General features: G+C 37.2%; 3 protein-coding genes across 3 annotated transcripts; all 3 read left to right on the top strand.

The window, feature by feature from the left end:
* Positions 1-8095: 8095 nt before the first annotated feature.
* On the top strand, positions 8096-8883 carry LOZ57_001412 (uncharacterized protein; the record flags this gene model as incomplete). Its single annotated transcript, XM_049250502.1, has 4 exons — positions 8096-8128; positions 8191-8214; positions 8268-8327; positions 8422-8883. The coding sequence occupies 4 exons, from the start codon at positions 8096-8098 to the stop codon at positions 8881-8883; spliced, it is 579 nt and encodes a 192-aa protein (XP_049110862.1).
* Positions 8884-9925: 1042 nt separating this feature from the next.
* ATP1 (Alpha subunit of the F1 sector of mitochondrial F1F0 ATP synthase) lies at positions 9926-11962 on the top strand (the record flags this gene model as incomplete). Its single annotated transcript, XM_049250501.1, has 6 exons — positions 9926-9997; positions 10128-10318; positions 10385-10441; positions 10493-10613; positions 10661-11268; positions 11323-11962. The coding sequence occupies 6 exons, from the start codon at positions 9926-9928 to the stop codon at positions 11960-11962; spliced, it is 1689 nt and encodes a 562-aa protein (XP_049110861.1).
* A 470-nt stretch (positions 11963-12432) lies between these two features.
* mtd1 (Methylenetetrahydrofolate dehydrogenase [NAD(+)]) lies at positions 12433-13622 on the top strand (the record flags this gene model as incomplete). Its single annotated transcript, XM_049250500.1, has 4 exons — positions 12433-12629; positions 12726-13365; positions 13417-13506; positions 13566-13622. The coding sequence occupies 4 exons, from the start codon at positions 12433-12435 to the stop codon at positions 13620-13622; spliced, it is 984 nt and encodes a 327-aa protein (XP_049110860.1).
* Between the last annotated feature and the right edge of the window lie 188 nt (positions 13623-13810).

The following is a 13810-nucleotide window of genomic DNA, read 5'->3' as shown; positions in this document are numbered from 1 at the left end:
TTTCAAAATTAGAATGCTGATAGCACAATCTGATGTCTAATTATATCACTATGCTACATTTTAGAGTCTCAAGAATGATGTTTACAAGAAAGAGAGACAATTGTCATATCCACTGTAGACTAGATCTGCTCTAAGAGCTAGTATCTTATTAGTTAGTGTAGCTCTAATCTCACTAGTACTTAAAGCCACACTGATCTTCTCTCACAGAAGGTCAGTGATGAGTTCTTCTCTTACTGCACAAATAGCAATACTACTTTGATACTATAAGTGCAACTTAGTTATCTTTCTTACACTGTAGACTTGATACATTGTTCTCTAGCACCTATCTTATAGGCTGTCATCTTACACTCAAGCATTGGTTCTGTCTCTGATGCACTCAAGGTATGTTGAGTTGCTTTGTAACATGACTTATAAGACAGTTCCTGCTTTGTAAATCCATTTATGAAGTGATATTGAGAGTTTCAGCTAATGCTTTTTCTTTCTCTAGAAGTTGGTCTCATTAACTTCTTCTCTGTCTGCTGTGTCTGCTTCTGCTTCTACTTCTGCTCCTGCTCCCCTGGCCCCTGCCCTGACTGTTAACTTGCCAGCCAGAACACTGATTACTATGAGCCATCTTCCACTCTTAATTACAGATCAGAATTCATCTGATTATGAGAGACAACTTCTTGCTTTTTCTTCTCTTCAGTCCACAACTCTTACTGATTCAACAGACTCTGTTCAGCTGAGAGATAGAGCCCAGCTCTGGGAAGAAGTTCTGATTATCATGACAGACAATTATTCTCAGCAGTTATGTACAGCATGTCAGAATAACTCAAATCTCTCATTGGGGCAATGTGTCACAAGTTCTCTTGGTAGAGACAGATGTAATAACTGTGTCTATCAGACACATAAAACTTATTTCTTCAATTCTTAGAGTTGCTCTCTTGTTTTCTTTCTTTTATTACTGCAGACTTTGATCACTAATAGTCTAGTTTTCTCTTTTTCTTGCAGGCTTTGGCCATTAATAGTCTAGTTCTTTCTTTTATCTTAAAGTAAATTCACTACTTCTGCTTCATGAACTACTTCTTGACAGTTGTAAATGCTTTTACAGACTGAGTTTTCTTCTAAATTAATTCACTACTTGAGTCACTGTTCTTCTGCTTCATGAATCAATCTCTAACTGCTTCATAAATGTCTTTATGAATCTAACAAGACTTCTCTAAGTGCACATTCTCAGAATATGATGTAGACCAGACTTATCTGAATGCTTTCTATGAAACTTAAACAGCTTCTTATTTAGATGTCTCACATTCTTTGAAGACTCTCAAGTTCTTTCCTCATATCTCTGCCACTGCACAAGATATTCAATCACTTGGTCATTTTTACAGAAGTCAACAATCTTCTGTATCTGATACTCTTACTTCACAGAGAATGTCTCATGAATTGAGTGGTGTGATTGACTATTCACTCCCTTTCATTTCTTGTGTTTGATTAGAAGAGACACATGAAAAACATTGTGTACTTTCAGTTCTGATGATAGTTTCAATCAATAGATTTGAGGCCCCAATTTTTCCACAATTTGACATGATCTGTGCTGAAGAACATCTAACTTCTTGCTAGAATGTGCTGTTCTAATGTTATGAAGATCTAATCACATCTGATCATCTTCATAAAATGATACTGCAGTATGTTTCTTGTCATAGTAGCTCTTTTAATAGACTTGCATCTTTGTAAGACTCTCTCAAGTCATCTTATGCAGCTCTTCCAACTGATCTGTCAGTTTACAAGACTCAGTTGTGACTGGTGCTGGTATTTCTGCTTTCAGAAAATCCATTCACAGATGACTTGTCATCAAAAGCTCAAAGAGACTCTTTTCTGTTGAGAATTGTCTAGAGTTGTTGTAAGTAAACTCTGCATGAGACAATTTCTTAACTCAGTCATCTTGTTCATAATTGATGAAGCTTCATAAGTACTGTTCAAGAGTACTATTCAGTCTTTCAGTTTGATCATCTATTTAAGAATGAAATGCTGTGCTCATTCTTCTATCAACTTTGAGAAGATATAACAGATCTCCTCAGAACTCATTTATGAATATTGACTCACAGTCAGAGACTATGCTTAAGAGAAGTTCATGCAATCTGACTAGCTCACACATAATCAATTCAGCAAGTTGTTCAGATGTCAGCTCTTTTCTGACTGAAATAAAGTGAGACATCTTTGTAAATCAGTTCACAATGATCAGAATACAGTTGAATTTCACTCTCTCAAAATTCTAACTTGACAGAAGATCTGTAATCACATCCATCACAATGTATTCTCAAGACTTTTCAGAAATTGGCAAAGAAGACATCTCTTCTTGTGATTTCATCTGAACTTATCTGAATTTCAAGTAAACATCACAGACATCAACATATTCTTTCACAAGTTTCTTCATTCTTGATCAATAGAATCTGCATGCTAGCAGTTCATAAGTTCTTTCACTCACAAAGTGATTCATCAGAGATAAATCATGATGTCTTTTAATCAATTCAATTCATAGAACTTCACTCATGAATATATAGAGACATTCTTTCATAAAGAGACAGTCTTTCTTCTCTGTTCAGTTCACAAACTTAATTGAGTCTAACTGAAGACCCTTTCTAATCTCTATTGTGTGGTCATCACCAGCAAGCATCTCAGATAATATTGTCATTAGATTCAGAAATGCAGTCTCTTATGAGTCTGTTTCATTCAGAGCATTACTGAGAATGAGCTGCTTGACATCTCATAACTCATTCTCAAATCTTTAAATACTGTGAGTATCACTCAGAAGCAGCTTCACATAAGTCTGTTCTGATTTATAACATGTCTTTCTATCCACAGAGTGTGCATTTCTGTTAGACAAGACATGTTTCAAGTCTTTCTTCTCAGCTTACTGATCAGAACAGATCAGCATGAAACAGAGCTGTTCAGCTGCTTCACACTCTTGAGTATTCTCATATCTCAATGCTTCAGCATAGTCTGATCTTTGCAAAGAATCATCTGCTGGATTCTTTGATTCTTTCACATAATTAATCTTAAATCAGAAAGCTGACAACTTCTGAATCCATCACACTTATCATCTTGACAACTCTTGCATGATTTTGAAATGTCTGAGACTGTCATGATCAGTTAGAACAGAAATGAATTGAATTGATCTCTTCAGTCAGCATCTTCATTGACAGAATGACTCAACTATGATCAGCAATTCTTGATCATGAATGTCATAGTTGTACTCAGCTGAAATCATCTTTCTTAAATAGAATCCCACTGGTCTCCACATGTCATTCTTCTGTAGTTGAGAGAGAATTTCACACACAGCAAATCCAGATGCATCTGTTTTCAGCTTGATTTTCTTCTTTGAATCAAAGTGATATATCATCACTTGCTTTGTAAATGTCTTCTTTAAGTCATAGAAGAATTTATGAGTCTCTTTTGTGAGAAAGCTAAGTGAACTGTCCACTTCTTCACTTCTTCTTCTTTTCTTTCTGAATTGCTTCTTCTCTGACTTCCCACCTTTTAACATGCTAGTCAAACCAAGTGCAAGCTTGAAGAACTTGGGAATGAACTTTTGATAGAAGTTAGCAAATTTCAGAAAGACTTAAATATCCCAGCAATTCTTGAGCTCTGATCAAGAAATAATTGTGTCCATTCAGACTTTTTTTATTGAGACATCTTCTGATGATACCACATATCTCAGAAAGTCTATCTCTGTAACACTGAACTGACACTTAAATCTTTTGCAATAGAGTTCAGTCTCTTTCAGTGTCTTGAGCACTTTACAAACATGTTCAGTGTGTTCTTTCTCATTCTCAGAGTACATCACAACATCATTCAGATACATCATCACAAAGACATCTAAGTACTCTCTCAGTGTCTTGTTGATGTATGACTGAAATGCCACTGATGCATTTATAAGTTCAAATGAAATCATCTGATATTCAAACATTCTCAGTGGAGTCTGAAAAGCTGTTTTCCATTCATCTCTCTTTTTTATTTGTAAATGATGATATGCATTCTTCACATCCAGCTGAGTATAGATCTTAGCTTTCCCAATTCAATTCAGAATGTCTTCAATCAGTGAGAGTGAATATCAGTTCTTTACTGTCTTTAAATTTAAGTTTCAGTAATTCACACACATTCATAACCCTCCATTCTTCTTCTTTGCAAACAGAATGGATGACCCAGCTGATGATCTAAAGAGTCTGATGAATTCACTTGACAAGATGAAGTTGACATACTCTCATAAAGTCTCTGTCTCTGTTTCTGAAAGTCAATAAATGGGGTCAAACTTTGACACTGCCCCCAGCAACAACTCAATGTCTAGATCATTCTCTCAGTGAGAGGATAAGAAAGCATCTTTTGCATCACTGAATGCATTAATTAAATCTTTATAACTGTCTGATATCTGCAGATTCACATTCATGGTGGTGACTTGTTCACTTTTACAAACTCTCATTACATAGAAGAGTTTATCACCATCAACAAGTTCATTTAGAGAAACTGACTTAATTTTTGTCATAGAATCTAATCCACTCTGTTTATGAAACTCAAGTGACAGATTTCCAAATGAAACAACAGAATTATGACAGTGTAGTTAGAAGAGATCTAACATCATGTTCTCAGATATATCAGCAATCAATGCTTGCTCATTAAACATCTGTCAATTATCCATAGTATCTTGTGCCTCAAAGGAAATGTTTGTAATTTCTTCAGATACTAACTTTAAATGATTCTTTTCTGCAGTCTTCATCTCAACATTCATCTTATGAATCTTCAGACTCAGTCTTACTGCAAGCTTCAGACTTATGATCAGAAAAAAACATAGTGAATCTGCCACAGCAGTTCACTTAACTTCTTTTTCTATCTCAGAGTTATGAACTCTGACAGACAATGTAATTGAGAGAACAGCTTGTAGCTCAGACAACTTCAATTGCTTAATATTCATTCTATCTATAGACTGCTTCTCAAACTTCTATTTCTTCTTCAGCTTGGTGCACTTATCTGCATAGTGACTAGTCTCATCACAATTGTAGCAAGCATTCTTATCTGATTTTCCACCTCACTTTGAATTCATAAACTGAAAATTGAAGATTCTCTGATGTTGATTTTCTCTCTGTCACAATGAGATTCAGATCTTGTTTCTATAATTCTGATCTCATGATCCATGGGCTCAATTTGAATAGAATGATGTTCCACCATGATTGATATTTGTTTCTGAGATAGATTGTGACTTTGAATTGAAAGTGAAACTCTTGACACTAGATCATAATTGCATTGCAACTGTCTGAATCTCATTCAGTTTCTCTGGGAGATTCTTCTGTTCATCCAGCTTGTTGCACATAGATTTGTTATATTGCCATAGAAAAAGATGTTTGATGAACTTATTCACACTCTGTGTCTCTTCACTCACTTATTGCAAATGTTGTTGAAATTGTTGCAATCAGTCAAAGTCTGATTCATCATCTCTTTTATGAAGGTGAAAAAGATTTCTCCAGACTAATCAGATTCAGTTTTCAGAATGATCTAGTCATAAAAGTAGAAATTGTTTGAGTTCAGTTCAGATGTTTAGAGTAGAGTTCTGAACTGAGTGTGATTTTCAAAGATCTTTCTCATTATAGTCTAACTCTGTGACTGTGTACTTCAGAGTTTCATTGTCATTCAGACCACTAGCATCTTGAATGAATTCTATTTGAGAGATAAACTGTCAGTAGACTGCATAGTTCTTGATTTAATAGTTGATCTTATATTGTGAAGACTTGATGACTGAACTCTTCTTTGGAGAATTTGAATTAGAGATCAGAACATTAAGTGATTCTGTTCACTCATGCTTTCTATCTAGAGTTTGTAAGCTCTGCTATAGTTCTTGAATTCTTTTCATGAGATGTATTCACTCTCTTAAGTTCTCAAGAGATTCTGTGTTCTCTGAAGATGATTTCTCAGTCTAAGTTATGCTTTCATTCAGATTTATTGTTGCACTCAGTGTCTTGGCTAACTCTGATACTGAGAAAAGAGTTGAGAATTCAGTTTGGTCTCAGTTATTCTGTTTTGTGGAAATCATTGTTGGGTCATCTGCTTATTTAAGTGGCAAACTGTGAGAATCAGATGGTTGCAGATAATGTGGCAATGACTTACAGTCTTCATAAATGAGATTAGATTGGGTGAAAAGTGATTATGAAGAGATCTAAACATGAAAGAAAGAGAGATAACTTATATTGCTACAATAGTATCTAGAGTCTCTAGATATGTTGTCACTGATCTTTGTAAAAAAGTGTCTGTGGCAGATTTTATGTGTTCAGCTTTGCTAGTGTGATCATGTAATCAGTCAAGAAGTTTATGAACTTCAGATGCCATGAAGTATGATCATTTAAGCATCAAGAAGATTTTATGAATCTCTTTTAGATGATGAGATGAATGTAAGAAGACCACAGTGCAGAGCCTTACACTGTAAGTGCAATGAACAGTAATGAGATTATACAATCAATAAGTTAAAAGTTTAAAAGTGCTGATTTAACTGATTATAATATGATTCTAAACTACTCTTGACTTAAAGAAATTAATTCAATGATCAATTGACAGAAAAACAACTAAACATACTGATAAAACATCTCTGAAAATCTTTAAAAATTAGAAATTATCTCAGCTAAAGAAGCTATGACAGAAGTTATTACAGAAACTTAAACTTATATGATCTTAATTAATGAAATTCTTATTAGAGACAATGATCAAGATATTAATATACTTAATGATAGTAACATTGCAGATTCTGTCTCAGAACCTACTGATTACATTTTGCTATCTGTATAAGATGTCTTCAAAAATAATACTACTATTGCAATTAACAGTGTAAATGTTGTGAACTCTGTGTTGATATTGTCTGACTATATTACATTATATGCACACATCTTCTCTGAAGAAAATGCTGCCAATTCATTCAGATCATTAAATGCTAAACATATTATAAATATAGATCTGAAAAAGAAAAAGAAATCATCATTCATACAGTTAAAAATTAATTTAATAATACTAATTATATGTATATATTACTCTGTTTCATTTATGAAGATTATTAATAAAATCTGACACTTATTATTGTAAATAGAGTCTGTTTTCAGTACTAAAAAGTTAGATTATTAAGTAGTTCTAAATCATTTTAAATAAATTTATCTCTTCTTTACTATTTTCTGTACACTCTTATAACACAACACATACTGTATTTTTAATTAATTCAGAAGTAGACAGTACATTAGATATAGAGCAGAAAATGAAAAAAAGATATGTACTTTAATAAAGAAATTACTTATTTAATTAATTAAAAAATCTAAATAATACTTAGTTGAAAATAATAAATTGATAATGTTATAAGAATTGAACACAATAGAATTAAAAAGATTATGTGAAAACAGATAACATGAAATCTTAATAGTAAAGACTCAGATCAGTTTATAAAGAAGATAAATAAGCACTAAGAAATTATTGACTTAAAAAAAAAAAATTCATATTAAAACTGATCAATCAGTATTTTTTAAATTCTCTATTAGATAATAAAATGAAAAAAATTAATAATATGAAGTAAATTAAACAAAAAACTCTACAGTAAATTTAAATATAATTATAGATGAAATCTATATAAAAAAATATTATATTAAATTCTCAGAGTAGTAAATTCAATGTGTATGACTCTGACTTAATTCACAATTCTTAAATTTATATGATAATTTTCAACTTTCTGCAAAAAAACTGAAAACTGACTCAGACACTGTGCTGATCAGGTTCTGGCTGGATTACCCAAATGGGTTAGCTTCAAACACTAAATTCACACTAAAGAACTTTAACAGCACGCGTCTGAGATGATGAGGTAAAAGTCCATTGGCACCTGCTTATGTACGGAGTATGACCTCGGGATAGTTAGTTAGTTCAGTCAACTGAGGATCACATGGACTCGGTCATGAAATCGGACACCGAATGGTGCCCATAGATGATATTTCCATCTACGCCCCGCCAATGCGCTCTTTCCTGAATCAACGTCCATATTCCTCAACATATCTGCAACCCCTAGCCCACCTTGCAACGCGGAATACTAGAATTTTCAGTCACAATGGCGCTGGATCTTGAAAAACAATATTTGTTTGTAAGTAACATTAACTTCCTGAACTAAATAGTCAATGTAGCTGATACAACCTTACCTGACAGTATGGCGCATACCATCATAATCCTGTAAGTGGGAATTTTTCTCTCGTGAGACTCTCCTTTTCTTAATTATGACATAGGTCAACATTGCGATTCACATCATTTGTGTACCCGTCATAATGTTCTGCATATTTCTCTGGGTGCGTTCACACTGAACCTCAGTACCTATGTATGGACTTACATACAAAGTACATGCTACATACGGCCAATACTGATACTTTAACCTCCATTCAGGTGGCTTCTGCGGGTCCACTTTTCTTCGTCCCAGAGCTCCTTGATTTCAAATGCTTTCCACCTAACGCTGCTAGCATTGCAGGGTTTTCATACGCTTCTTTATATGTTGTATTGGAACCGATCGCTGGCATTCTACTTGCCCCCCTTCTTTTAGGCGGCACTGCACTTGTGAATTACTTGAATAACTCTTATGGGAGTGCAGCAGTTTACTGGTCGCTGTGGATACAAGCTGGCGCATGGATCTTCCAAATTGTGGGACATGCCATCTTTGAGCGCCGCTCCCCTGCATTTGTGGACAATGTTGTGCAAGCTCTATTCCTTGCCCCCCTCTTCGTCTGGCTGGAAATTCTATTTTCATTTGGATATCGCCCCAACCTAAAAGCCCGTCTTGATAAGGCGGTCAATGCCGAGCTGGCTAGGCTTAACAGTATAAAAAAGAGCTCAAATATAAAGGCGATGTAAAGGTAGCTGCTTGTATTTAGACTGCAATTACAACGGCCTGTTTGAATTTCAATGATTCAGCAATGTACCTTTTATTCTACAGGCAACTTTTTGATGCCCTTTCTTTTCATCCTGACTGCTAGGTTGGCATGAAAAAGACTCTCACTGAAGTATGTGCGAATAACTACCTATTCTACTATACATAGATATACACAAAGTGACTCTTACATTTCAGTAGCGCCTTAAATCTTTACATATCAGAAATATATACTGCTCAAACGTATATTTTATTCAAAACATAAAGTAATGGAGAGGCAATGAATGACTGGATCATACGGCGTACAGAGTACATATCAAAACCATAAGCAATAACTACATACAAGCCAAAGGTGAGGTGGAATCTCGTACTCCGTATTCAATATTCTAGCAATAATTGTCGTCTTGTACTCCGTACTCCAGATTGTGCTGTTATATGTATGCGGGTATTTTACATAGCGTTAAAACCATACACATACAGGGTATGAAACACTACTTCACATAGAGTACCTACACATCTACACCTGCCGACATACATCTGGGGTACTCTATACTCCGTACGCGCATATCTTTCGCATATTTAGAATTTGTAAGGGCCCGTATCAGTCTATACTGTATTATTTACTGTTTGGAAAAATTTTTGATACAAGGGCAACAGTGAAAAGTATTCTTCAACACTGACAAATTGTTGTGTACAAATACTACGTATAGACGATGGTGTACTCCATACTTCATACAACACCTCATTTCAAATAGCGAAAATCATAGTGGTAGTTTTTTCCAGAAGTCCCATATATAATGAAGACAGATGTATATACTGGGTAAATACAAACATACATACATACACTTAGTTTGATATCGGTAATAATAATTTTCAACTAGCTCATTTCTGTTAGTACACATACCTCCTCTCAACAACGCAGCTTTATTCTCTTGACGTCCACAATCCTTTCTCTTCAGCCATCCCTGGCCCAATTGCTCCCCCAACCGCCCAATTCATATCTCTTCAGTTACCAGATATTCCACAATGTTTAGAAACGCCCTACGGCAATCTAGCCGCACGGTTACGGCCGTCTCGGCTACGGGTAGGATCGCAGCGGTACGAATTTCTCACTTACCTTTCAAGTCATCAACACCACATCCCGATTACCTTCATTCATCTAAATCAATACCATGAAAACCACACGGGATGGAATTGGTTTTTATTGGTTTTCTGTGCTTAATATCAGGCTGATTCTCCCGCGCAACAGATCCGAACCTTTGCCCCAGCACCTCTGGTGTCAGCCTCGAAACAAACCCGATCATATGCCGCTGAAGCCAAGGCTGCTCCTACTGAAGTGTCCTCTATCCTTGAGCAAAGGATTCGAGGTGTTCAGGAAGAGGCAGGTCTTGCGGAAACCGGCAGAGTCCTCTCTGTTGGGTAAATATACTCCCGCCTTCTTTTCTAAGGCATTAACCGATAACCCCTAGCTAATATGAAACATAGTGATGGTATTGCTCGTGTCCATGGAATGACCAATGTCCAGGCAGAGGAGCTTGTTGAGTATGTTATTCTTTATAGCGTGAAAGACGTTGATGCTTACGCTGCCTTTAGATTTGCCTCGGGTGTGAAAGGAATGTGTATGAATTTGGAGGCTGGTCAAGTTGGTGTTGTGCTGTTTGGTTCTGATCGTCTGGTCAAAGAAGGTGAGACAGTTAAAAGAACTGGCGAGATTGTAAGTTGATGAATGATGGAAATGTACCTCTTTTTAATATTTGTTAGGTTGATGTTCCTGTTGGACCTGAAATCTTGGGTCGTGTTGTTGATGCTCTGGGCAACCCAATTGACGGAAAGGGTCCTATCAAGACCTCTGAAAAACGCCGCGCTCAGCTCAAGGCGCCTGGTATTCTGCCACGTAAATCTGTCAACCAACCTGTGCAGACTGGTCTTAAGAGTGTTGACTCCATGGTTCCCATTGGCCGTGGTCAGCGTGAATTGATCATTGGCGATCGCCAAACCGGAAAGACTGCTGTGGCCTTGGATGCTATGTTGAACCAGAAGCGATGGAACAGCAGCGCCGACGAGGCTAAAAAACTATACTGTGTTTATGTTGCGGTTGGCCAAAAGCGTTCAACTGTTGCCCAGCTTGTTAAGACCCTGGAGGAAAATGATGCCATGAAATATTCAATTGTTGTTGCCGCCACCGCATCCGAGGCTGCCCCTCTTCAGTACATTGCACCCTTCACTGGATGTGCCATGGGAGAATGGTTCCGTGATAATGGAAGACATGCACTCATTATCTACGATGATTTGTCGAAGCAAGCTGTCGCGTATCGTCAAATGTCTCTTTTGCTTCGTCGCCCTCCGGGTCGTGAAGCCTATCCTGGCGAGTAAGTTTTGGTTGAGATTTCTCTACTGTATTGGCGTTATTAACTTCTTCTAAGCGTTTTCTATCTTCACTCTCGCTTGCTTGAACGTGCCGCGAAACTCAACGACAAGCACGGCGGTGGATCCCTTACTGCCCTTCCAATCATCGAAACCCAAGGCGGTGACGTGTCAGCTTATATCCCGACTAACGTCATTTCCATTACGGATGGCCAGATCTTTTTGGAATCCGAATTGTTTTACAAAGGAATTCGTCCCGCTATCAATGTCGGGCTGTCTGTCTCACGTGTCGGTTCGTCAGCTCAACTGAAGGCTATGAAGCAAGTTGCAGGGTCTTTGAAACTTTTCTTAGCCCAGTATCGCGAAGTTGCTGCTTTTGCGCAATTCGGTTCCGATTTAGATGCCTCGACCAAACAAACCCTCAATCGTGGTGAGCGCTTAACCGAATTACTGAAACAGAAGCAATATTCCCCCATGGCCGTCAACGAAATGGTTCCACTGATTTATGCTGGTGTTAATGGTCATCTTGACTCCATCCCTGTGAAGAAAATTCTTCAGTGGGAAGCTGATTTCTTGGCCCATTTGAAAGCAAATGAGGCCGATGTGCTCGAAAAGATTGAGAAAGAAGGGCAACTCAGCAAGGACTTGGAGGCTCAGCTAAAGGATGTTATTCTTGCGTTTAATAAGAGCTTCTCATAGAGAAGCGCCTTGGTAATTCCACCAAAATTCCTTTATTGTATAGAAAGGTAGTTTGTACAATCATCAAACTGAACTATTTTTATTAACTTTGTATCCCACAAGCTACTTTCTCTGTTTTCCTTCTTGTAGTTATGAGGTTTTGTAATCTCACCATGCTCCCAGTGTCAAAAATACAGTAGAGTTTATTGTTGCTACTGAGATGTTAGTTGTATGTTTGTATTTCTTTGACCACAGTCTGTAGGGGTATATATTTACATACTTACACAGGTGTATATATGTAAAGCCTGTACATACATACCTTTTCAGATGATGTGTGAATGTGAACCTGTATTTACACGTTCTATGAAATTTTGGTTCTTATTATGTATTGTGCGAACCCAATTTTCCTGGCTTGCAGCGAGCTCGTCGTCAGCCGCCTGATACATAAAGCCATCCATCTGTCCGAAAAAATGAAAGTAGCCATTTCCAACATGGCAACAAACCCTGAGCATGCTGTTGCGTCCTGTAAAGTTATCCTGGCTGGTAATGTTGCGAAGGACCTACTGCAAGAAGTAGCCGAGGGCCGCAAATATCTTGAAAAGCCACCACACCTTGTTGGTTTTTTGGCGAACTCTGACCCAGCTGCTCGGATGTATGCCAACTGGACAGAAAAGACATGTCAAGAAAAGTAAGCTGTTCCGTCCTTGCGCTTTTGTACCTCTCCCTGAACTTCTCTATAATTGCTTGTTACGATACAGTGTGAATTATTCTAAGCTATTTACAGCGGCTTCCGGTACACCCTCTGTGAAGTCCACCGCGATGACATTGAGGATGCAATTCTTGCGGCAAATTTGGACATTGATGTGGACGGTATTATTGTCTACTACCCTATCTTCAACAACAGGCAAGACCAGTACCTCCAGCAGATAGTGGATGTATCCAAAGATGTTGAAGGGTTAAGTCACAAGTATATCTTCAACATGTATCAAAATATAAGATTCCTTGACCCCGAGCCAGGCCCTCAGCGTCGGAAGTCAATTCTTCCATGTACGCCACTCGCAGTCATAAAAATCCTTGAATTTCTACGAATCTATAATACAATTCTACCCTATGGAAACAGGTTATTCGGACATACGATTTGTGTCATAAATCGATCGGAAGTGGTGGGCCGACCACTTGCTGCTCTGCTTGCCAATGATGGCGCTTGTGTTTATAGCGTGGACATCACGGGTGTCCAACAGTTTACTCGAGGGGAGGGTATTAAGAATCGAAAACATGAAGTTGTTGATATGGATGGATGGACAATGAAAGACGCAGTCCCACAATGTGATGTTGTTATATCAGGAGTGCCTGGTGATTTATTTAAGTTTGACATAGAGCTATTAAGACCTGGAGCCGTTTGCATAAATTTTTCTAGTCAAAAGGTAAGTAGAACGTGCACCCTAACACGTAGATTACTCACTTAGTGTCCTTAGAATTTTGGCCCAGATGTAAAGGGAAAAGCCTCCATATATGTTCCCGCCATTGGAAAGGTGACCATTGTTATCCTTCTTCGCAACTTATTGGTATGTCTCTGGTGATATCTAGTAAATATCATTTTCTAAGTTCTAACACGTCTTGCTAGCGCCTTGTTCAAAACTCCAGGGCTGAGATACACCTGGCAGATGGGTTAAGAGACTAGATACGTTCAATACAATCTTAAGCATACTACGTAAGGTTTTTATGACAGTATTGCCACTTAGATCAATGCTTCTAAGTTGGCATGCTTTTGATTTATTACATACAAATAATCTACAGCTTCTCGAGTGCACTGATAAATATTGTGAGTTGAGTAGAATGAAAATTAATTCTTATAGGACACTTATTCTC

This window comes from Ophidiomyces ophidiicola (assembly GCF_022830035.1).
Source record: "Ophidiomyces ophidiicola strain CBS 122913 chromosome Unknown scaffold_3, whole genome shotgun sequence".
Lineage (NCBI taxonomy): Eukaryota > Fungi > Ascomycota > Eurotiomycetes > Onygenales > Onygenaceae > Ophidiomyces > Ophidiomyces ophidiicola.
Note: the sequence above shows the minus strand (reverse complement) of the source record. Positions and strands in the feature narration are given on the sequence as shown.